Source organism: Uloborus diversus, unplaced genomic scaffold (genome assembly GCF_026930045.1).
Source record: "Uloborus diversus isolate 005 unplaced genomic scaffold, Udiv.v.3.1 scaffold_12, whole genome shotgun sequence".
Classification (NCBI taxonomy): Eukaryota; Metazoa; Arthropoda; class Arachnida; order Araneae; family Uloboridae; genus Uloborus; species Uloborus diversus.
The window spans coordinates 2,978,877-3,001,579 of NW_026557876.1; the positions used below are offsets into that span (position 1 = coordinate 2,978,877).

At 33.7% G+C, this 22,703-nt stretch overlaps 1 protein-coding gene across 1 annotated transcript in view; it reads left to right on the forward strand.

The window, feature by feature from the left end:
- LOC129232422 (early endosome antigen 1-like) overlaps positions 1 to 22,703 on the forward strand; it is a 129,887-nt gene that overhangs the window by 92,269 nt on the left and 14,915 nt on the right. The window contains exons 22-24 of the mRNA XM_054866567.1: positions 427 to 516; positions 12,275 to 12,458; positions 16,848 to 16,902. Coding sequence (XP_054722542.1) covers positions 427 to 516; positions 12,275 to 12,458; positions 16,848 to 16,902 — 329 coding nt within the window. The remainder of the gene's footprint in view (positions 1 to 426; positions 517 to 12,274; positions 12,459 to 16,847; positions 16,903 to 22,703) is intronic.

The window sequence follows — 22,703 nt, forward strand, 5'->3', positions numbered from 1 at the left end:
GACCTTCGGATTATACGAAGGTTTTTTTTTCTTCAGGCCGATTTTAAGACCTGCGGATTATACAAAGGTTTTTTTTTTCTTCAGGCCGATTTTTAAGACCTGCGGATTATACAAAAGTTTTTTTCTTCAGGCCGATTTTAAGACCTGCGGATTATACAAAAGTTTTTTTCTTCAGGCTGATTTTAAGACCTGCGGATTATACGCTGCCATGGATTATAAAAAGTTTTTTTTCTTTAGGTCGATTTTAAGACTTGCGGGTTATACACCGCCGCGGATAATATACAGGAAAATACGGCATATGGATTTTTGTGAAAGTACCAATTTTAAAATAGGATTTTTGTGAAGGTACCGAAAAAGGGTAGTAAAATCAGCCTGTATTGGGCCCTAAAAGCGCTCTACTTACCCTTTGTTTGTGTCTCTTTGCAGAAACTGTCTGAACTGGAAGAGGAATTGCAAGTGCAGAGCTTCAAATGGAAGGAACAGGTAGAAGCCGTGGAAGCACTGAACCAATCTCTGGTAGGCACTTTTTGTTTCTCCCTCTCTGTGTGGTCCAGGGGTGATTGTGGTCCGGTATTTTACCGAATATCCGGTATTTTCGGACGTATTTTCGGTATTTTCATGTCCGAAAATACCGGAATTATGTTCTTTTTTCGTTATGCTTTTATCTCCCTACCTCCGCAATTTATTTTAAATTATATAATACTCATCAAATATACCTGCAAGAGCCTTAAAGATGGACAACTATCCCTTAAGATGGACAAATGTCAAGATAATTTGTATAACACCAGCTCAAAAGTAACTTTGTAATCCATTAAAAATTTAATGGATTGCAAAGCACGCAATATTTTGACTCAGAACTATTTAAAACTATGGCAAAGATGCACTTAAGTAATAGGGGCCAAAGATTACCCCCCCCCCCCCCCCGTTCTCGCTTTGAAACTTTCAGGTATTTTTTGATGAACTCACAATCACCCCTGTGTGGTCACGAGCCCCGTTTTTCAGTCAACCCTTGAAAAAATATACCGCGTCTTATTTCAGAAAATACAACTGCCGAGCTCCTCACAAATTTCGAACTTCACGATGATGTCCTTAAAATTGGTCTAAAGTTTTTTTTTTTTTAAACCTTCTTAAATTCCCAGTTTAATACAATGTAAAAAAACTAGGTTTTGGTTTTGTATTCCTTTTCAGCGACTAACTTCAACACGCGAAGAAGTTATAATGTGATCAAAATTAACCTAAAAATACAGACGGACCTCCATATATCGAAGTAGCAAATTGCCGGAAAAAAATTCGATATATAGAAATTTTGATATACAGAAAAGATCTTATTTTATCCTAAAAATCTCCTAAAACATTAAAATTAAAGCTAATTTTTGTGTATGAAACCCTATTTCTAATTTATACAAGCATCGGATTAAATGAAAATTAATAATTAAATAAAACACGGGTGATTTATTAGATGATTGAATGAGTGACTTTGACTAATTGTGAGAAATATTAAAAACACTAGTATGTTGTGGCCATCACGAAACTTTCTTCTATATTTTTCCTTTTTCTGATCCCTCCCCATGCTTGACGAAGAAGCAATATTCCCAACAAAAACAAAATTACACATGCAAAGACTTGACGACTATCCCAATGTCTGAATTATTGCAAAAGCAAAGCAAAGAGCGAAAATTGAAAGTTATTTTAAAAGCCTTGCTTGAATTAATTACAAATATTTTATTTGTTAACAAACATAAGATGGCAACAGTTAAAAATTTTAAATCATTGAGATAATATTTCCGATCATTTCCATACAATTAAAATCACGAGAAATACGCAGACGACAATCTATTACGATTTATCTTTCTTATTGTTGCACTAATAAAGCTATTTTTATTCGCTAAAAAATAATGATAATAAAAATAAATCAGCACCTCTTGGCGCGATTGGCGCCAAAATTGAACCGAAGCCTGTTTACATATGGATTCACATATATTCCAAATTTCAACCAGAACGTAGCATTACTTCTTGAGATAGGGCACTCACAATGGAAAAAAAGAACGAGCGATTGCGCTACCCCCCTTTTTAGCTGTTGACACAAAAATAAAATCAGTTCTTATACCCACTAAGGGTTACTTGCCGATAAATTTTTCTTTCATTCCGTTCATTATTTCTTGAGATACAGCAGTCACAATTGACGACAAAAAACGTTCTATAGCTCAGCCCCCATTTGAGTTATTGACACAAAAATTGAATCAGCACCTGTTCCTGTTACTGGCAACATATGGACCAAATTTTGTTTGATTCCGCCAGTTACTTCCTGAAGAATAGCAAGCACGCGTAACTCAAAAAACGTCCCATTGCTCCACCCCCCTTGGAGGAATTAGCGCCAAAAACCAATGGGCACAAGTTCACATAGGGTCACATATGTGTACCAAATTTCGTTCGATTTCATGCGGTAGTTTTTGCTGTAGCGCGGCCACAAAAAACTGGTCACACACAGACGTGACACACATACACACACACATACATTTTCCAAAAATAGTCGAAATGAACTCAGCACACCTCAAAACGTTCGAATCCGTCAAAATTCGAAATTCGAAAATTTGCACGAATCCAATACTTTCTTCTATATATTAGATATAGAAGAAAGTAAAAATTAATAGAAATTGCATTTTTGCACTTTCATACATCTTCATTCTTTGGCAATTCAACTTGATCCGCAACATGAGGGGATTTCCGTTTTGACAAATCGGGAGAAAAGTAAAAAATCAATCTACTTAACGTGAATGGTTTTTATTGCAGCTAAAAAGACTAGGAATGATAATCAACAGACAAAAGGGAGAACTTGAAACTGATTTTACAATGCTACTGGTTACAACTAAGATTTGAAATAAACTTGAGGGAATTTAAGAACTCCAGAACGAAACAACGACCTATCTACACACCCCTCAACCCCACATTCCTTGAGAGTTTCGTAGCAACCTTTAGTGAACATCATTTTCTCCTCTAACCTTCATTTTTCATGGTGGTCTAAGTGGAAAAAAAAATCTACGAATGTCTCGAAAAAATTTCGATATATAGAGAATTTTTCGATAGATAGAAACAATTTTTCTATGTAATGGACATAGGAATTTGCTGAGATTTCGATACATAGAAAATTTCAATATGTGGAAGTTCGATATATGGAGGCTCGACTGTAATTATTTCTTCTTGAAACCATGATTATGGAATGCTAATTACTCTGAGGGAGGTTTTGAACACTACAGTAAAAACCATGATTTTTACCATCCTGTCCCAAAGTGTGGGAAACTGTGCAAAACTAGTTTTTTTTGTCAGAAAAAATAAAAATAACAGAATAAAATCTGCAGTACATCTGCAATCTGGAAAGTCGGTCATGGATTTCGACCACGGCCCAAGTCCCCAAGTTGAGGGGAGTCAGTATACCCCTTATACCGTCAATGTTAATTTGCACAGGTTCATGTACCTTTTTCTGAAAATCTATTAAAGATACAATTATGAAATTTTTTCTGCACCTTAAGTAAACTCTTTTCTCTGTATTAAAGTAAAATTTTCAAATAGAAGGCTCAGTTTTTTTTTTTTTTTTTTTTTTAATTCTAATGTGTAAGTCACTATTTTTTTTTTTTTTTTGAAAAAATGCCGTTTTGCAACACGAAACCAGCTCTTTAAAAAATATTTTTCGATTATGAGAAACCATCCTGCTCGAGAACTCAACTTAAAGATCTCGAGATTTCAATTCGAAATGGTTGAGAAGTTGAGGGGAGTCAGTATACCCCTTATACCGTCAATGTTAATTTGCACAGGTTCATGTACCTTTTTCTGAAAATCTATTAAAGATACAATTATGAAATTTTTTCTGCACCTTAAGTAGACTCTTTTCTCTGTATTAAAGTAAAATTTTCAAAAAGAAGGCTCAGTTTTTTTTTTTTTTTTTTTTTTAAATTCTAATGTGTAAGTCACTTTTTTTTTTTTTTTTTTTTGAAAAAATGCCATTTTGCAACACGAAATCAGCTCTTTAAAAAATATTTTTCGATTATGAGAAACCATCCTGCTCGAGAACTCAACTTAAAGATATCGAGATTTCGATTCGAAATGGTCGAGAAGTTAAAGGGAGTCAGTATTCCCCTTATACCGTCAATGTTAATTTGCACAAATTCATGTACCTTTTTCTGAAAATCTATTTAAGATACAATTATGAAATTTTTTCTGCACCTTAAGTAGACTCTTTTCTCTATACTGAAGTAAAATTTTAGGGGAGAGGAGGGAGGATTGGGACACTTTTCACATAAATGATTCTTATTCATAATCCTCTACTTATTCATTAATGCTGAAGCTCACACAATAAACTTGCATATTATAACTACATTTTAAAAACATGCACAATGTTTAAACATTTTATTAATTTCACACTTGACTAATTACAAATTTCAAGAATGTTGTCCCATTCCTCCCTCCTGGGAGGGAGGAGTGGGACATGAGTATGGGAGGAGTGGGACACATTTGAAAATTACAGAAAAATTAGCGAGTGTCATAATTAGAAAGATCCACATTAAAAGAAAAACATGCTCTACTGGTCCCACCAACCAATTGTGGTTGCAATAATTTCATGATAATGTTTTATCTATAATGCTACAGTCATCCTGTTGAAGAAAATTAAAATTTCATGTCCTTTCTCATAAATTTTGCATTGTAGCTTTCAGTATCATAAATGCTCTCCAACCTTGCGACATAGTTGGGGGGGGGGGTTAGCAATTTGCTTATTTTTGCTGACAACGGAAGGGGGGATGTTTGAGTGATGCTTACGTAAAACATTTTCAAAAATCTTAAATTGTATTAAAAAAATAAAAAAAAACTAGAAAAAATTTCAAATGGCTAAGTTCTTTTAAAATTGTAATCTAAGAGTTTTTCTTAAATAAGGAAATTAAACAAGCATTTTTTTTTAAAATTAAGTCTCAATTTTTTTAAATTGAATTTTTACTGTTAAGAAAAGTGTGGGGGGGGGGTGCTATTAGCTTATGTTATTATTAAGGGGGGTTTGCGGTTTGCATATTTCTGCTGACAAGGGGGAGGAGAGGTCAAAAATTGATAAAAACATGCTTACGTAATATTGGGACAGCCTCTTTACAGAAGGGACATATCTATGGGGCATGTCCCATTCCTCCCTGTTTGGAGTGTCCCATTCCTCCCTCTACACATTGCTTCTAAAAAATAACTTGTCGCATAAACCATGCTGGTTTTAGGCTTAATTAAATTGCAGATAAGCATACATTATATACTTAAGATTACAACGATAATATATTACCGTAAAATCCCGAAAGTAACCCCCCCCCCCCTATTTTCAAAACAAAACTTGTTAATTTCAGAAGGGGGGGGGGTTATAATCGAGATTTTTTTGAAAAATGAGCCAAAATAATTGTTTTTAGTAGAATTAATTTTAGAGTCAGAAAAGAAATAAGTAAATAAGAGTTAATATTAATGAAGAGTGAGAAATTAATTAATAAAAACCTGTCCTAATTTTCAAGTAGTAAAAAATTGCATGTGGGCGCCATCTTTTTCAAAAGAAAGGATTTTGTACCTTAATTGGCGAAATCCCTATAATTTATCGCTTGAAAATTCATCATGTACTGAATGTAATAAGGTTACAGTAAAAGAAGCAAAATCTTAACGTTCTTGTTTCAGAATAAAAGCAAAAATCGCAATCACGGCCGCCAATTCGTTACGAAGATAGTAATTTCGAAAACTGAGCTTTGCAAAGTTCGCGAACGCAAACAGAAACAAATCTCTTATTTGATTTTGTGAAATATACATTTCTGATGATCATTAACTCGTTCAATTATTTTATTCTGCCTTTAAAAAAGGTTATTTTTAAGTTTCGCGCTACTTTTTAAGCAACGCATTTCCAAAATGGCGCCACGTTTTCAAAATGGCGTCGTGTTGAAGATTGTTCATTTTCACAAGTCAGAACAAAAACGCTCCTTCTAAAATAAATAAAAAGCAGTACAGTCAAATAAATTTCTGCTGTAATACTGTCAACAAAAAAAAAAACAGGCGCCCTTGCAACAAAAGGAGTCTAAACATTTTGGAAGGAATAAACCGTGGAGACCATTTTTTTCTTTTTTGTTCAAATCATTCTGTTTTCTTTCTTTCTTTTTTTTTAGAAAAGAAAACCTGCACATGGGGGCGAAGGGGGGGGGGGGAGAACTAAACCTCTGTAATTGCTTTTCAAGTAAAGCAGAAAATGTTATCCTTTTTTTTAGAGGGAGTGGAAAATGAAGATGATCAGATTTTTTTTCAGGTGAAAAAGGGGGGGGGGGGAATTCAGGATTTTAAAATAATTTCACTTTCCACAAAAAAAGGGGGGGCTATAATCGATAGGGGGGTTACTTTCGGGATTTTACGGTATGTTAGTTTTACAAATTAAATAAATAAAGAAGTAAAACTAAAACTAGATTAGAAACTTACTTTGGAGGTGAGAAATTTAACTTTTTCCAACTATTAACTGAACCTTCCTGCTGGATAAAATGCAAGTATGAAACAAAAAGAAGCTATAAACAGGCCCTCTAGTGGTCAAACTGGCAATAAAATAAAGTGATTTATTTTGCCATAATTTTAGCTGTCCCACTCCTCCCACTGTCCTATTCCTCCCTCCTCTCCCCTACAGAAAGAAAGCTTAGATTTTTTTTAAAAATTCTAATGTGTAAGAAACTATTTTTTCAAAAAATGCTATTTTGCAACACGAAATCAGCTCTATAAAAAAATATTTTTCGAATATGAGAAAAAATTTACTTCAGTACATGCAATTAGATGAATGGAATAGATGGTAAAAATTTCGAAGCCTAACACAATTTAGTTTCTGAGAAAAAGGAATATTTAGTTTCAAAAATACCATTTCAAGTTATTGCCATTTAAAGGGGAAAATCACACCTCATCGAAATAGGTTAACATTTTTTTAAAGCTTATTTTAACTTACTTCTAACATGAGCACGATCAAGAAGTTTGTATCATTAAATTGGTATTGAAATGGAGTTTCAAAATATATAAGAATCAAAAAATCGAATTTTTGAAAGTAATTAGGGTACTAACTCCCCTTAATCGCTGAAGATCTCGAGTAGTCAATCACTCGAGATCTCGATTCGAGACATTTCAGGAACTCCATCGCTCGATTCCAAAGATCTCTATCGTCAATCACTCGATCATCAAAACTACTCGATTCCCGAGATCTCTAGCGTCAATCACTCGATCATCAAAACTACTCGATTCCCGAGATCTCTAGCGTCAATCACTCGATCATCAAAACTACTCGATTCCCGAGATCTCTAGCGTCAATCACTCGATCATCAAAACTACTCGATTCCAAAGATCTCTATCGTCAATCACTCGATCATCAAAACTACTCGATTCCCGAGAACTCGATCGTCGTAAGTTCTCGATTATGCCCATCAGTAGTCTCTTTAGCCCCCCCCCCCCCCCCATTGAGAAGCGCATACAGTCGAGTCCCGACTTACGCGAGGGATATGTTCCAAGACACCTCGCGTAAGTCGAAATTTCTCGTTGTAGAAAAGGGTATGTGTAAAAACTTTTATAAACATGACCAATTATTTTATACACTCGTAAATGCCACCTGAAACTGTTAAAAACTATGTCTTAACTATACATTACTCTTTCTTACATAAAAAAACTGAATTTTTATTCATATTTTAAATTTTAAAAAAATACTGTTTTATTCAACATAAAATATTGCTACGATGCACAAAAAAAAATCAATGGGAAAGCAAGACATAAAATAAACCAGTATGGTACGTACAGTATGTAGTAAGAAAAACAAATGCTCGATGTTCAGTAAATTACCGCCCATTAGCCAGGGCTGAAGAAAAACTACGTGAAAGACACCGCCAGCTCAGTCATTTCCAGCCGAGGACTGCAGTTTCGTGCTTATTAGCACTCATCAGCCCGGCATAGGAAAGTGACTGAGCTGGAGATGGAAAACCTCTTAAGGAAGCCAAGAGTGCCAAACAAACTGGCGGTAATTTACAGAATATACCTTGCCTCGCGTTCAATCTTCGAGTTGAACCAAACCATTGCTTTGGTCACTCGTCTGGTCTGCTAATTCTATATTAGCTACCAGTTTATTTGGCACTCTTGGCTTCCTTAAGAGGTTTTCCATCTCCAGCTCAGTCACTTTCTTATGCCAGGCTGATGAGTGCTAATAAGCACGAAACTGCAGTCCTGGGCTGGAAATGACTGAGCTGGCGGTGTATTTCAAATGCTTGATGGTTTTACTGTACAAAAAATCCAGTAATGATATTTAACTTAAAAAGATGAAGATGATGATGATTTACGCTTCGTGATCTAGACCCGTTACTTTTATAATTTTAAATACACAATACAGTTGATTCACTAGTTCTTTTATAACGTTTCTACATGGCAACACCCCTCTTCCTGGTTTCTTAAGATTCACAACACAAGAGCAGCTTCCATTTTCATGCTACTCGGTGAAATTTTACGGATTTCCTTTTCTTGACTTTTAATTGTACGTATGGACAATTCACGCATACCTAATTGTCGTGCTACCTTCGACGCATTTTATAGTTATACTAGCCTGCGTGCCCGGCGTTGCACGGGCTACTTAAAAAATGAAAGAGATGTTCAATTGATGTTTTTGTATTACTCTGACATCAGTTTCTAAAGCGCTAAGGAGTAAATAAATACGCGTAATGCAAGGTTTGTAAAACACCAGTAGAGCATATTTTTGTCAAAATTCTCTTTAACGTTAATCATAGTTATCAATGATACAAGTTATGAGTATTTTCAATTAGCACAAAAGATGAAAATATATGCATTATCAACTATAATCTCTGGTCACTTTAAACTGAATTAAATCTGATAGACTATATCTGAAATATTTATGTACAATTACGATCATCTTTTTACATAAAATGACACACACATTTTGATTGATTATGTGAAACTAAAGCACCAAGACTAAATAAATACCAATAAGCATTAATTAAATACCAAGTCATCAGATTCCAAGATAGCTTTAGTTAAAATCCTTAAAAACAATTTTTTTGTTCAACTCTGTTTCACTTAAAGAAATCCAAACAATCTTAATTTAACATGTTCTTTGTACGATACAAACTGTATTTCAAAAATAGAAACAGGAAAGAAAAAGAAAGTTATTGCAATTCGAAAACTCACCCATGTAACGGGAAAAAGTTCAACAAAATAAACATAATTAGTCGCACATCCTAAATGTATCAAAATATGAGGCCGGTGAATGATAAACTTACACTACAATCAATAAACATAGCTAAAGAAACAACTTTTATATGAGGAAAAGAGTTAAGAATGTTGAATGTAAAAAATAAAAAAAGGACTGACGATAAAATAAAGGCTATATCCGAATAGAGCAACCAATTTTAAACTAATTTGAAATGAAATTCTGGACGGAAACGTTGTTTTAAGATTTGGACAGCAGCCAAAAAAATCTCTTTTAAAACAATTATTAGGATTTTATTTGCTCATACGCAAAATGGCAACAGGAAAGAAATAAAAATTCCTGAATAACGTTACGTTAATTAACGTTTTAATTAATATCTCCGCTAATTAAAGTCGTACAATTACGAGATTGGTTTTATTGTTTTCTTTGGAAAATTTCGAATTGATCGGTATCTCGTTCGACTCTCGATTCGCAGCGGTTCTCGAGGAGATTGATCTTCAGACAGACAGACAGACGGACGCGAACAGATTTTAATATTATAGTGGATGAAAAAATTAATATATAAGCTTTGTGCTACAATATGATTAAAGTGAAAAACAATGTAAATAAAGCACAAATACTGGAGTAGATACAGCACATAGCTATTTCAATAGAAATATTGAAATAGCTATATGCTGTATCTACTCCAGTATTTGTGCTTTATTTACGTTGTTTTTCACTTTAATCGCATTTTATAGTTGTTCTAGCCCATAATCTTTTAGTTTTTCTTGAACTGTCAGAAACTTTCTCTTTTCCTTTCGATCTTCACAAGATGAAACATCGCTCTTAGGTGTCATTATATTTGAACAACTTTCACATTTAGAAAGAAAAAAAATGGAAAATGAGGAGTAGTTATTTGTATGAGCGATGTATGTGACTAGTACGGTGTTCAAGCTTTGTAACCTTAATTTTAACTGTAGGGGGCGCAGTTGGGAAACTGATATACAGTAGAACCTCCATTAAGGGACACCTCTATTTAAGGGACATTTTTTAAGGTCCCAGTCCCTTTGAATAGGGACTTTCATGTATTTACCTCTAATTAAGGGACACTCTATTTAAAGGACAATCACAAAACAAAAAAAAAAGCAAGAAATAATGTATATAAGCACATAAGAAATAGTGAATTTACAGGAATTCAAGTTTCACTTTTCCTCTAAAAACTAATTGAGGTAAGTTTGACATAAACATGTGTGAAGGAAACCAGTAATGTATTGTATAAGACACTTGCTGAAATTAACATGCATGATTTGTTCTCTCAACAACTTATTCAAGTAGATTCAAAGCCAATGCAGAGTTCACAGCAACTAATTAGCTTTGTATATAAAACTTAAAATTTGAACATTAATCGTAATTCACATAGTATTGCATTGTAAATTACATGACGCAAAGCAAATATATGTGATGAATTACTTCAAAATTATTTCTGTATGCTACAAAACTTTGCCATCACAAGATTTTTGATTAAATTTTTATTAATAAAATACTATAAACTTAGAAATTTGAATGATTGTGAATTTTATTTCGCATATGTGAAACATTTTCAGTGTTTAATCATAAATGTTAATAGTTAATGTTTATTGTGATATTATACTACTAAGTACACGGTATGCATCTATTCATCCACCTCCGAATAAGGGACACCTCTATTTAAGGGACAAAATGTCTGGTCCCCTTGGTGTCCCTTATTGAGACGTTCTACTGTATATATATATATATATATATATATATATATATATATATATATATTGCATGTCTGTTTAATTTGTCTTCTTGTTATTTTGTTTCTTCTGAGTTCTTGTGCTTAGTTTATTTAGCCTTGTTTGAACTTTATCTCTTGACTCTTGAAATCTTGAATTGGTATAATTAACTTTAGTTTCATTAGTATTATTTACAAAAGTTTTAGTTGCTTTTAATGTTTTAAGTAAAATAAAGGACGTTTTTATGAACTTTTTTGAGTTGTGGACTGAATTGCAAATTTTGCTGAAAATAGCACATGTAGTTACGATACATACGGTGTGAGAACTTTCGCTCTCAGTGATGCTAAACGGATGAAGGTCCATTCCCGAAAAAAAAAGAACAATTTAGTAGTCAATAACAAAGCGGATATTTACAGACCGCGATTCCCTTCCGAAAGTTTTCGTGTTGCGGACGAGAAATTCGCGTTATGTCCAAAATTCATTACTGGTGAAAAAATTCACGTTACAGTCGAATCCCGACTTTTACGCGAGGGATGCGTTCCAAGACACCTCGCGTAAGTCGGAATTTCGCGTTGTGGAACAACGTATGTTTAGTATTTTTTATAAGCATACCCAATTGTTTCAGACGTTTGTAAAAACCCTTCATATTGTTTCAAACCATTTATTAACTATATATTGCAGTATCTTTTACGAAGAACCGACTTTTTCTGTATTTTAGAAAAAGCGTTATTATTTGACATGAAATTCTGTAATTTAGCACAAAATCAATGATTAATGGGGTAGAGAAACTTAAAGCAGTATGGCACTTACAATATGTACACTACAGCATTATTATTGCACTTAACAGTATAGATATAGTAAATATATTTGTAATTTAAAAAATGGAGAAGGTTTATGCAGCGCGATCAACGTTCAAGGTATTTTATCAACGTTCACTTGTAAAATGAAAAAAAAAAAAAGTTAAGAATCCGAGCGGTAATTTGTATAAACTAAAGCAAAGCGTTGCTTAAACTAATACAGTGGGTGAACTCCGCTTTTAGTGATGCTAAAGGGATGAAAGTCCATTCACAAAAGCAATATTTAGTGTCAACGAAGCCCATTCTAATGCTCCGCCGCTCTTTTCCGAAAAATTTCCTGTTGCAGGCGAGTCATTTGTGTCCGCATTAAAAAATTCATTACTCACGAAAAACTCGCGTTATAGCCATTTCGCGTAAGTCGGATCGCGTTGTAGCGGGATCCGACTGTATAGCCATTTCGCGTAAGTCGGATCGCGTTGTAGCGGGAGTCGACTGTATATTTCTTTCTCCTGCAGGAGGAGAAGGAGCGTGAGCTGGAGGAGGGTCGGCGAACGTGGCAGTCCCTCGAAGGTCGTTTGAAGGGCAGGCTGTCGGTCCTGGAGGAGAACTCCCGCACCCTGGGGGAGGACCTGGCCCAGGAGCAGAGGAGGAGGAAGGACCTGGAGGAGAAGGCGGATGAGTTACAGGGCCTCAGGCTGGGTGAGTGATGCTTTTTTCTTCTTTTTTTTCCTGGAAGTGTGAGCGGACCTGAAATTTTGAGGTATGATGGAAAAACATGATGAGCGGCCGGCCCCAAAGCAGAATGCTACATCGCAGAACAGATGCCTGAGCTGCAAAACAACAATTATGTTCAAATGTGAGAGGAAAACTTTTCCGCAAATTTTCCGCAGAAATTCTACAGATTTCTGTGAAATTTCTGCAGATTTTCTACAAATATCTTCCAACATTTCAATCCTTTTGCATCCTAAAAATGTTTCATTTATTTAGAAAGTTTTGAAGTGTTTTATTATATGCTACCCTAACTCATTTTATGTTACATTTTATGTTTACATTATTTTGGTAATTTATTTGTTTATTTATTAATATTATTTTAATTCTTCCTTTTTGCCATCTGAAATTAACCAAAAAAACGTAGTTTGACACATGAGTTTGGATATTTATGAAATTTTGTATCTGTGCTCTTTCTATGAATTTTAGAAAGCATATAAAATATTTTTGGAGAATCTCAATCGGTTTAGGTTTCACAAAAATGCATAGTAAAAAAAAAAATCCCTTCTGTATGAAACGATTTTGATTTAGGGCTCCCACTTTGGAAAAGGTCACGTTGGTTGCTTGTGTATATACAATGCTTGAAGTTACTTTCAGAAAAATTTTGGTCAAATGATTTTATGTTGCAGAGCATTGTCAAGTTGTATTTTCCTGTATATAATCCGCGGATTATCTGTTAAAAAAGTGTAAAATTAGTGAGGTGCGGATTATACCCTGCAGCGGATTATCTGTGCATTTTTTCCCCCTCAACACCAACGCATTGAACCTCAATTTTTCCAGTAGGATTCGCCATTAGAGATCGTGAACCCTGCCTGTATGTTGGTTATTTTACATAGCTTGAATGTTTCTTCTTAGCGATTGTAAACCCTGCCTGTATGTTGGTTACTTTACATAGCTTGAATGTTCTTAAGCGATTCAGGCTACGTAAAATAAACAACATGCAGTAAAAAACGAAGTATTCTGCACAAGATTAGACCGTTTGCTCCTTTTTTGACTCTTTGTCTTCAAGTAATTAGCGTACAAAATGACAATTTCGAGAAGAAATCTTTATTTTTAGATCATTTTGTTTTTTAATATTGCATGTACCTCAAATTTATTACTCCTTCACGTTTTTGGTTTAGTTGCTGAAATTGTATGTTACATCAAAACTTCATTTTTTGCATTGAATTATCTGCGGATTATACGAAGGTTTTTTTTTTCTCCAGGCTGATTTTAAGACCTGCGGATTATACGAAGGTTTTTTTCTTCAGGCCAATTTTAAGAAATGCGGATTATACAAAGGTTTTTTTTTTCTCCAGGCCAATTTTAAGACCTGCGGATTATACGCCGCTGTGGATAATATACAGGAAAATACGGCATTCTGCTTTGAAGAATTTTTGAAAATGAGACTGCACTTCAGTGTTCAGTTAATTTACTGGTCAGTTCACCCCGTAACGGCAAAACACGATGAGTTGTTTTGATTCATCATCTAGACATAAGTGATGAATTAAACACTTTTATTTTTCAATTTAAAATTCAGTATTGGTTAAAATACAATAAATGATGAAATAAATGGAATTGTCTCACAATTTCACTGTAGTTGACTGTTTAGATGTGTCTTGAAAACAATGAAAATTATAAAACTCTATCATTAAAACTTTTTTCTGAAAAAGGTATGTAATAAGGTTTAACAATTTATCATTACTCATATACAGGGTCCGCACATCCCTTGAGCTGTGCTTCATCGCCTGTCTAGAAACTGTTTATTGTCCCTAGTGCACAATAGACAGTGATGGCGATTCAGGGGGTGAATGGGGGAAGCGCTCCTCCCCCCTTCTTTTATTTATTTTATTTTCCTATCCAAAACTAGAAGTTATGTTTAAAAAAAAGCTAAATTTTTAGATGATAGTTATTTGTTTTACTTTGTATATCTGTTTACGAAACATTATTTAGCTCAAGCAATCACTTTCAGCTTTTATGTATTCATTGTTTAGATATTAGTCAGTCAATTGTTTTACTTAAGGATTTCCCCCACTTGCTTAATGAAGTGTTTCTTTGGAGAAAATTATTGTGTACATGATTCATCAAAATCTTGAGAAAAAGTGAGTTAGCTGTTAAATTTGCATCAATTACCACTTATATATGCTTTAAAAACCTGCCTTAGCTAAATTTTGTATTTTTTTTTCTCCTTCATTTCTTTGCTTCCGCTAAAAGCAGGTTCCATTTTCATAGTTTTTGCATTTTGTTTGGATACTGCTCGCCGAACTTTTACGGATTTTCTTTTCTTGACTTTTAAGCGGTTACAGTACCTCAAAAATGATGAAACGATCAGAAAAACTTTTATTGCTTATTTCAAAACAAAAAACTATTCTGAATACAGGGGAAAAGTTTCAATGCCTTAGTTCAAATATTTGAAAAGTTATGAGTGGTTTTAGGCCATGCTCCCTATGTGTTCTTATGCAAAAGAAAAACTTCAAATTGATTTTTCTCGATGATGGTTTTTTTTTTTTTTTTTTTTTTTGTGTTTTCATGTCATTAGAATCCCTAAGGATTTTTTTCTATTAAAGATACAGCTTTAAAGTAATACTTTTTGCATTTGCGATAACAATATTTGACAAAACTGTGCATTGGATAAGCATTTTATGACTCAAATGTTTAGAGCATGTTAAAGCTTTAAAAACCAAATTTTAAAAAAAAAAACTTAGATTTTTTACATAATTAATCACAGAAAATTTTCGAATGAACTCATAAGCAAATGAATGCACAGAATTTTAGAGATGATTATAGTGATCGTTTTGCAAAAAACGTTTTTTAAATTAGTGCAAAAATAAAAAAGCCTTAGGGATTTTAAAAAGTTGAAATTTTCCTCCATTTTTTGAGTTTTCAAAAAAAAGTAGGCAATATTTTTAAATTTTAAAAATAAATTATTGATTAAGAAATAAGTATGCATGTTATGGTTTCAAAGAAATATAAAATTTATGTAAAGTGAAAGAAATTGTTTGAAAAATACTGTGACCCCTTAAGTACATATGAAAGGTTCACTCACACTTAACGGTCGAGCTAAATTGGAGACGTGTTTTAGTTGTTCAAGCACATCCTGGGTGCCCACGCATATGGAAAGTCGGGAAGTCATGGATTTCGACTATGATCGAAAATGGTCATGGAAAGTCATGATTTTCTGCAAAAAATGCTCAAAAGTCATGAAACTGACATCTGGTCATGGATTCTGGGTTCAAGAGCGTGCATATTATTCGAGTTCTACAAATTATGTGCAAAATTTATGCATCTTAGCCGTTTCTTACGCTCTTACCCGTCAGTCCCGATTTTTCGCACATTTTTAAATCCGATTGCATCTGCTGCTATAATACTCACTCGTTTTTCTTTATCAAGGTATTCTACCGTTTGGACGTTTATAATTTTGTGTGAAGCATTATTTTTAGCCTCCTCATTTGTTTAATTCTGTAGTTGGGGGCTTTGGGTGTATGTTTCCAATTTTTCCTCTCTCAGTTGGCTCGAGTTGATGCAAGAGACTCATAAAAATTATCATTGATTTTCAGCGAGGTTAATAGACATTTTAGAAAATAAAATTGGTCCTAAAGGATTAATTAAGGACATTTAGGGCATCGGTAAAATACAGAAATAAGGGGATTTTCAATCGGGATTTTTTTTCAATATTTGTTGCGTATCCTAAAACTTTGGCGGGAGTGTATATCTGGTAATGTCTGGTAAGTTAATTATTTAGTACTTTAGTTTAATATTTTATTTTTTTCTGATTATGTGTTTATTTTATTTCTTGAAAGCAGAATTCTAGTATTTACAAAATTATTGCTAGTCACAGATTTTTTTTTTTTTTTTGAAAACTACTAGCTTTAAAAAACAAAAATTTTTAGATTCATTATTTGTTTATGAAATAAAACATTTTAATGAATGCAAAAAAAAAAAAAGAAGCTTAAGCGCTTTGTCGTTCACCAGTAGTTTTACATCATTTTTGCTGCATGTTTAAAACTTCTTTTATTTTGAAAAATTATTTTGCAACTGAAACTTTTTTCGGTATATTTAGTGATTAAAAAATTATTGTGTGTCACATCAGATTTTTCTAATATCAAAACCGTTGCTTTCACGTTGCGATTCCCTTCTGAAAATTTTCGTGTTGAGGGCGAGGAATTCCCGTTAGGTCTAAAATTATTTACTGGTGAAAAAATCACGTTACAGCCATCTCGCGTAAGTCAGATCGGGTTGTAGCGGGAATCGATTGTAATACTTATGAACATGGAAATACACATGACATCAAAATGTAACTATTGGCCAAATATTCTAACCTTCTTTTTTTCCTTTTTGCAGAGCTGGAAGCGAAACTGGAGAATGCCCTGGATGAGAGAAGGGGCCTGCTAGAGAGGTCAGCCCTCCCACTTTGGTTTTGTTCTTTTATTTCACCCCCATGTCATACTGTGCTGCAGTGCAGGGGTGCCCCCCCCCCCCAAGTTCAATTGGTGTAAATTCCCCACCCCCTCCCTACATTTTTCTCAACCCTCTTTCCCATTTTTTATTTATTAGCCCTCTTTTTTAATTTCATTTATTATGTAAACATGTTTTTTATTTATTTATTCGTTTTTAGTTAGTATTATTAATAATATTTTATTCGAAAAGTTCTGTGCTGCGGCAATGACATACACACACACACACTGAATAAATAAATGAAATGAAGTATAGACAGAATTATGTGAAATAAAATAAATAATTTAAACTAAAAAATTATCAATAAATTAAGATGAAAAAATTTGAAAACCCCCCCCGAAAATTTGGATGGCGCAACTTCAGCCATCTCCCCCCCCCCCACCCCCCGTGGGCACCCCTGCTGCAGTGTGTTCATTTTTTAATGATAGAGTGTTCCGATTTCGTATGCTCTCAAGAATTGCAATGCTCTCGTTTTGTGCGCTAAAAGATTCAAAAACTACTTTTTGTCGCAAAAAAATCTCCTGTTTTTTAGGCCAAAATTCATCAGAAATTCGCCCCATTTTCCAAACATAAAATGAAGCACTTTTTATATATATATATATATATATATATATATATATATATATATATATATAATAAAAGTGAAAAATATTGAAAAGACCACACCAAGAGCCCATAGATGCGCAACGCAAAAATCTTTTATAAACATGCCCAATTATTTTAGACACTTGTAATCACCAACTCAAATTGTTAAAAAAAAAAAAAAATAATTATACAGTACTGTTTCTTACATAAAAAACTGAATTTTTATTTGCATTTTAAATTAAAAAGAAACGTTTTTTTCATCATAAAATACTGCTGCGATGCACAAAATCAACTATTAATGGGAAAAGAAAGACATAAAATAAGCCGGAAGTACCGTATGTAGTAAGAAAAACAAATGCACTATAGCTTTACTGTGCAGTGAATCCAGTAATGATATTTGTAACTTAAAGTGAAGGTGATGATGATTTATGATGCGTGATCAAACCGTTATTCTTATATATTTTTTACATACACAATACAGTTTCTTCATTAGTTCTTTTATAACCTTTCCATGTATGGCAACGCAACACCCCTTTTCCTGGTTTCTAATTTACAATACAAGAACAGCTTCCATTTTCATAATTTTTGCATTTCGCTTAGATACTACTCGATGAACTTTTACGGACTTCCTTTTCTTGACTTTTAAATTGCGCATATGGAAGATTTACACATACCTAAACTGTCGTGCTACCTTCGACGCATTTGTCGAAGCACATAATCTCTAGCTTTACTCTAATTGTCATAAACTTTCTCTTTTTCTCTCTATATATTCACAAGATGAAACAGCGCTCTTAAATCTCATTATATTTCAACAACTTTCACATTTATAGGGGGGAAAAAATGGAAAATGAGTATTATTTTTTTGTATAAGCGATGTATCAGACATACTTATACGGTGTGGAAACTTCTTCGCTCTCAGTGATGCTAAAGGGATGAAAGTCCATGTTCGAAAAAAATTTTTAGCAGCCAATGACAAAGCCGATACGGCCACCGTGGTTTCCCTTCCGAAAATTTTCGTATTGTTGGCAATGAACTCGCGTTATTTCTAAAATTCTTTACTGATGAAAAAAATCGCGATATAGCCATTTCGCGTAAGTCGGATTACGTTGTAGCGAGAATATATATATATATATATATATATATATATATATATATATATATATATATATATATATATATATATATATATATATATATATATCTGGTGCTTTGTAATATTATAGTTTTTATTGATTTAAACTTTTAAAAATTAAAAACCGAACTGAATAGAGAATTTGGAAAGGGGATCAAATCCAAAACCACCTGCTAATCAATTTCAGCTTTAAGGGGGAAACCAGTTTAGGAGGCCAAAATTTTAAGTGTTTTTTTGTGAATTTTTTTAACAGTTGAGAAATAGACCAGAATTTCTCTAAACTTGGAGTGGATTTTATTCATCTTTTGAAGTCATATCCACCAGAATTAGTGGAGTTAGCAGCTGATATCCATGGATGATCACCATCAGAACTTGTTGCTGGTGTGCATTCCTGATGTCACAATTTTTTCTGTAATCGTGCGTTCCTGAAGCCACAAATTTTGTCTGTATTCGTGCATTCCTGAGGCCACAGCTTTTGTCTGCAATCGTGCAGTCCTGAAGTCACAATTTTTGTCTGTAATCGTGCATTCCTGAAGTCACAATTTTTGTCTGTAATCGTGCATTCCTGAAGCCACAAATTTTGTCTGTAATCGTGCATTCCTGGAGTCACAATTTTGGCTTGTAATCGTGCATTCCTGGAGTCACAATTTTGGCTTGTAATCGTGCATTCCTGAAGCCACAATTTTTGTCTGTAATCGTGCATTCCTGGAGTCACAATTTTTGTCTAATCGTGCATTCCTGAGGTCACAATTTTTGTTTGTATTCGTCCATTCCTGAAGTCACAATTTTTGTCTGTAATCGTGCATTCCTGAAACCACAAATTTTGTCTGTAATCGTGCATTCCTGAGGCCACAATTTTTGTCTGTAATCGTGCATTCCTGGAGTCACAATTTTTGCTTGTAATCATGCATTCCTGAAGTCACAATTTTTGTCTGTAATCGTGCATTCCTGAAGCCACAACTTTTGTGTGTAATCGTGCATTCCTGAAGCCACAATTCTTGTCTGTAATCGTGCATTCCTGGAGTCACAATTTTTGTCTGTAATCGTGCATTCCTGGAGTCACAATTTTTGTCTAATCGTGCATTCCTGAAGTCACAATTTTTGTCTGTAATCATGCATTCCTGAAGTCGCAATTTTTGTCTGTAATCGTTCATTCATGATGTCACAATTTTTGTCTGTAATTGTGCATTCCTGAAGCCACAAATTTTGTTTGTATTCGTGCATTCCTGAGGCCACAACTTTTGTCTGCAATCGTGCAGTCCTGAAGTCACAATTTTTGTCTGTAATCGTGCATTCCTGAAGTCACAATTTTTGTCTGTAATCGTGCATTCCTGAAGCCACAAATTTTGTCTGTAATCGTGCATTCCTGGAGTCACAATTTTGGCTTGTAATCGTGCATTCCTGGAGTCACAATTTTGGCTTGTAATCGTGCATTCCTGAAGCCACAATTTTTGTCTGTAATCGTGCATTCCTGGAGTCACAATTTTTGTCTAATCGTGCATTCCTGAGGTCACAATTTTTGTCTAATCGTGCATTCCTGAGGTCACAATTTTTGTCTGTATTCGTGCATTCCTGAAGTCACAATTTTTGTCTGTAATCGTGCATTCCTGGAGTCACAAATTTTGTCTGTAATCGTGCATTCCTGAGGCCACAATTTTTGTCTGTAATCGTGCATTCCTGGAGTCACAATTTTTGTCTGTAATCGTGCATTCCTGGAGTCACAATTTTTGTCTAATCGTGCATTCCTGAAGTCACAATTTTTGCTTGTAATCATGCATTCCTGAAGTCACAATTTTTGTCTGTAATCGTTCATTCCTGATGTCACAATTTTTGTCTGTAATTGTGCATTCCTGAAGCCACAATTTTTGTCTGTAATCGTGCATTCCTAAAGTCACAATTTTGTTTGTAATCGTGCATTCCTGAAGTCACAATTTTTGTCTCTAATCGTGCATTCCTGAAATCACAATTTTTGTCTGTGATCCATTACTATTTCTTTGTCTCGTATACAACATATTTCCAAAAAGTATGAACCTAATTCTATTCAAAAAAGTTAAAAATGGCACAGTTTTGAGGCGTTTGATTAGGATGCTAATTTTTTCTTCCATTTTCTTGTAGCAAAAAAAATATATTTTTATTGATAATATCATCAAAGAGTTATGTTCAGTAGCATTGAGTGAAGAATATAATTCAGGGTTCGTACATTTCATGGAAATCCTGGAAAATCATGGAAAAAAAATCAAATATCAGACCTGGAAAAGTCATGGAAAATTGAAATTTTCATTTAAAGTCATGGAAATTTATTTAAAGTCATGGGAAAATGTCCTGGCCACAAAGAGAGAGTAACAGTAGCTAAAAGAGCATTTGAAACCTAGAGTGATTTAACAGTATTGAACATATAAAAGCTAATAAAACTGGAAAATTGAACGATCTCAAAAACAAATTTGAATTTTGAAATCTCATTGCATCCACTTCTGTAGTAGCCGCTCGTCTTTTTTTGCAATGTGATTTTACTGCTTGGACATCCCTCATCTTGAATTTACCATTATTTTCAACACTTCATATAATTTATGTTCTGTAGTAGCAAACTTGCATGTTCTTGATTTTGCTACACCCACGTAAAAAACGCAATTCAATAGCATCTGAATTCATTTCCATCACTCGTGAAAACTTTACTATTAAATTTGTCAGAGTTTATCTTAATTTATTGAAGGTTTTAGAAAATAAAGATCTTTAGTCAGGCGATAGAATACAGAAATAGGGGAATTCTAATACTCTAAAATGGTAGTGCTCTACATACGGCCCACAAAAATAATCCATGTGACCCACTGCTGCGTTCAATATCAGGAATCAAAAACTATGTTCTGGAATTCCTGAACCTATTAATTTATATACATTTGAAAATGTGCAAATAAACAAATATTATCATTTGAATGAGAAGATTTATTCACTTTTAATTTTTTATTTAAATAAATATCTGGTTTAGAAACATGAATTTACTAAAGAATGTAGCTTTACCTTGAAGAACCAAAAAACTGTCAAGTTATGTGGATGATTTAATGCACTGTTGATACCAAAAGACAACCTTTGAAGCAAATTTATTGAAGCTTATAACTCATTCAACCTTTGTCCCATTCATTTTTATTCTGCCTGTTAATAAGAAAATTATGAGACATTTAAGCATCATTATATTCCATTCACTGTATTTTTACTTTACTTAAATTAATATGATGTAGAGAAATAAGAATAGTTTAGTTTTTTAGGTGTACACTTATACTTTTCCCATCACAAGCTTCTAAGAGGTCGTGGCATTCAGTTTTGCTATTGCTCATTTCCAAAAAATGGCAAGTTTGTGATTTTAAATAGTTCTATTCTCTTTATTTAACAAGGTCATGAAAATTTTTATGAAGTCATGAAAAAGTCATGGAATTTTTTCATCCAAATAGAGTATGAACCCTGATAATTGGAATAATTGGATAAGGAAAATATTCATGCAAATTTTCAGAATGATGGGTCAATAACTCTTTGAGCTAGAATGCCCACCAATTAAAAACAAGTTGTTTCGAGAAAAACACGTTTGGAGAAAAAAATGCTGTGAACGTTTTCGTATCTCTAAAGTCATTTTAAGTGTTCATAGCATCGTAATTTTTCACTGAAGTTTTGGCAACATGATCTTGATTAGTTTTGCTAACATTTTATGAAATGAAAAAAATGGATTTTTTGGCTAACTGTTTTCTCCCTTTAATTGCTGCAAGGTGGTCATCTTTTGTGCGAGTCACTTCACTTGGAAAAAAGCTTTTTTGTGGCCTGTATCGCGTAACAGCAACATTCGAGCTACGTAAAGTAAACGACTCTACGGGCAGAAAAACGGTCTCTATCGATGAATTCTGCCGTAATTGGAGGTTCGGTGCACTGGTGTCGAAAAAAGCAAAAGCACAGATTATCCGCAGAGGTGTATAGTAATAAGGTCAACTTTTTTAAGAGATAATCCATGGATTATACCCAGGAAAATACAGTAACTAAAAACT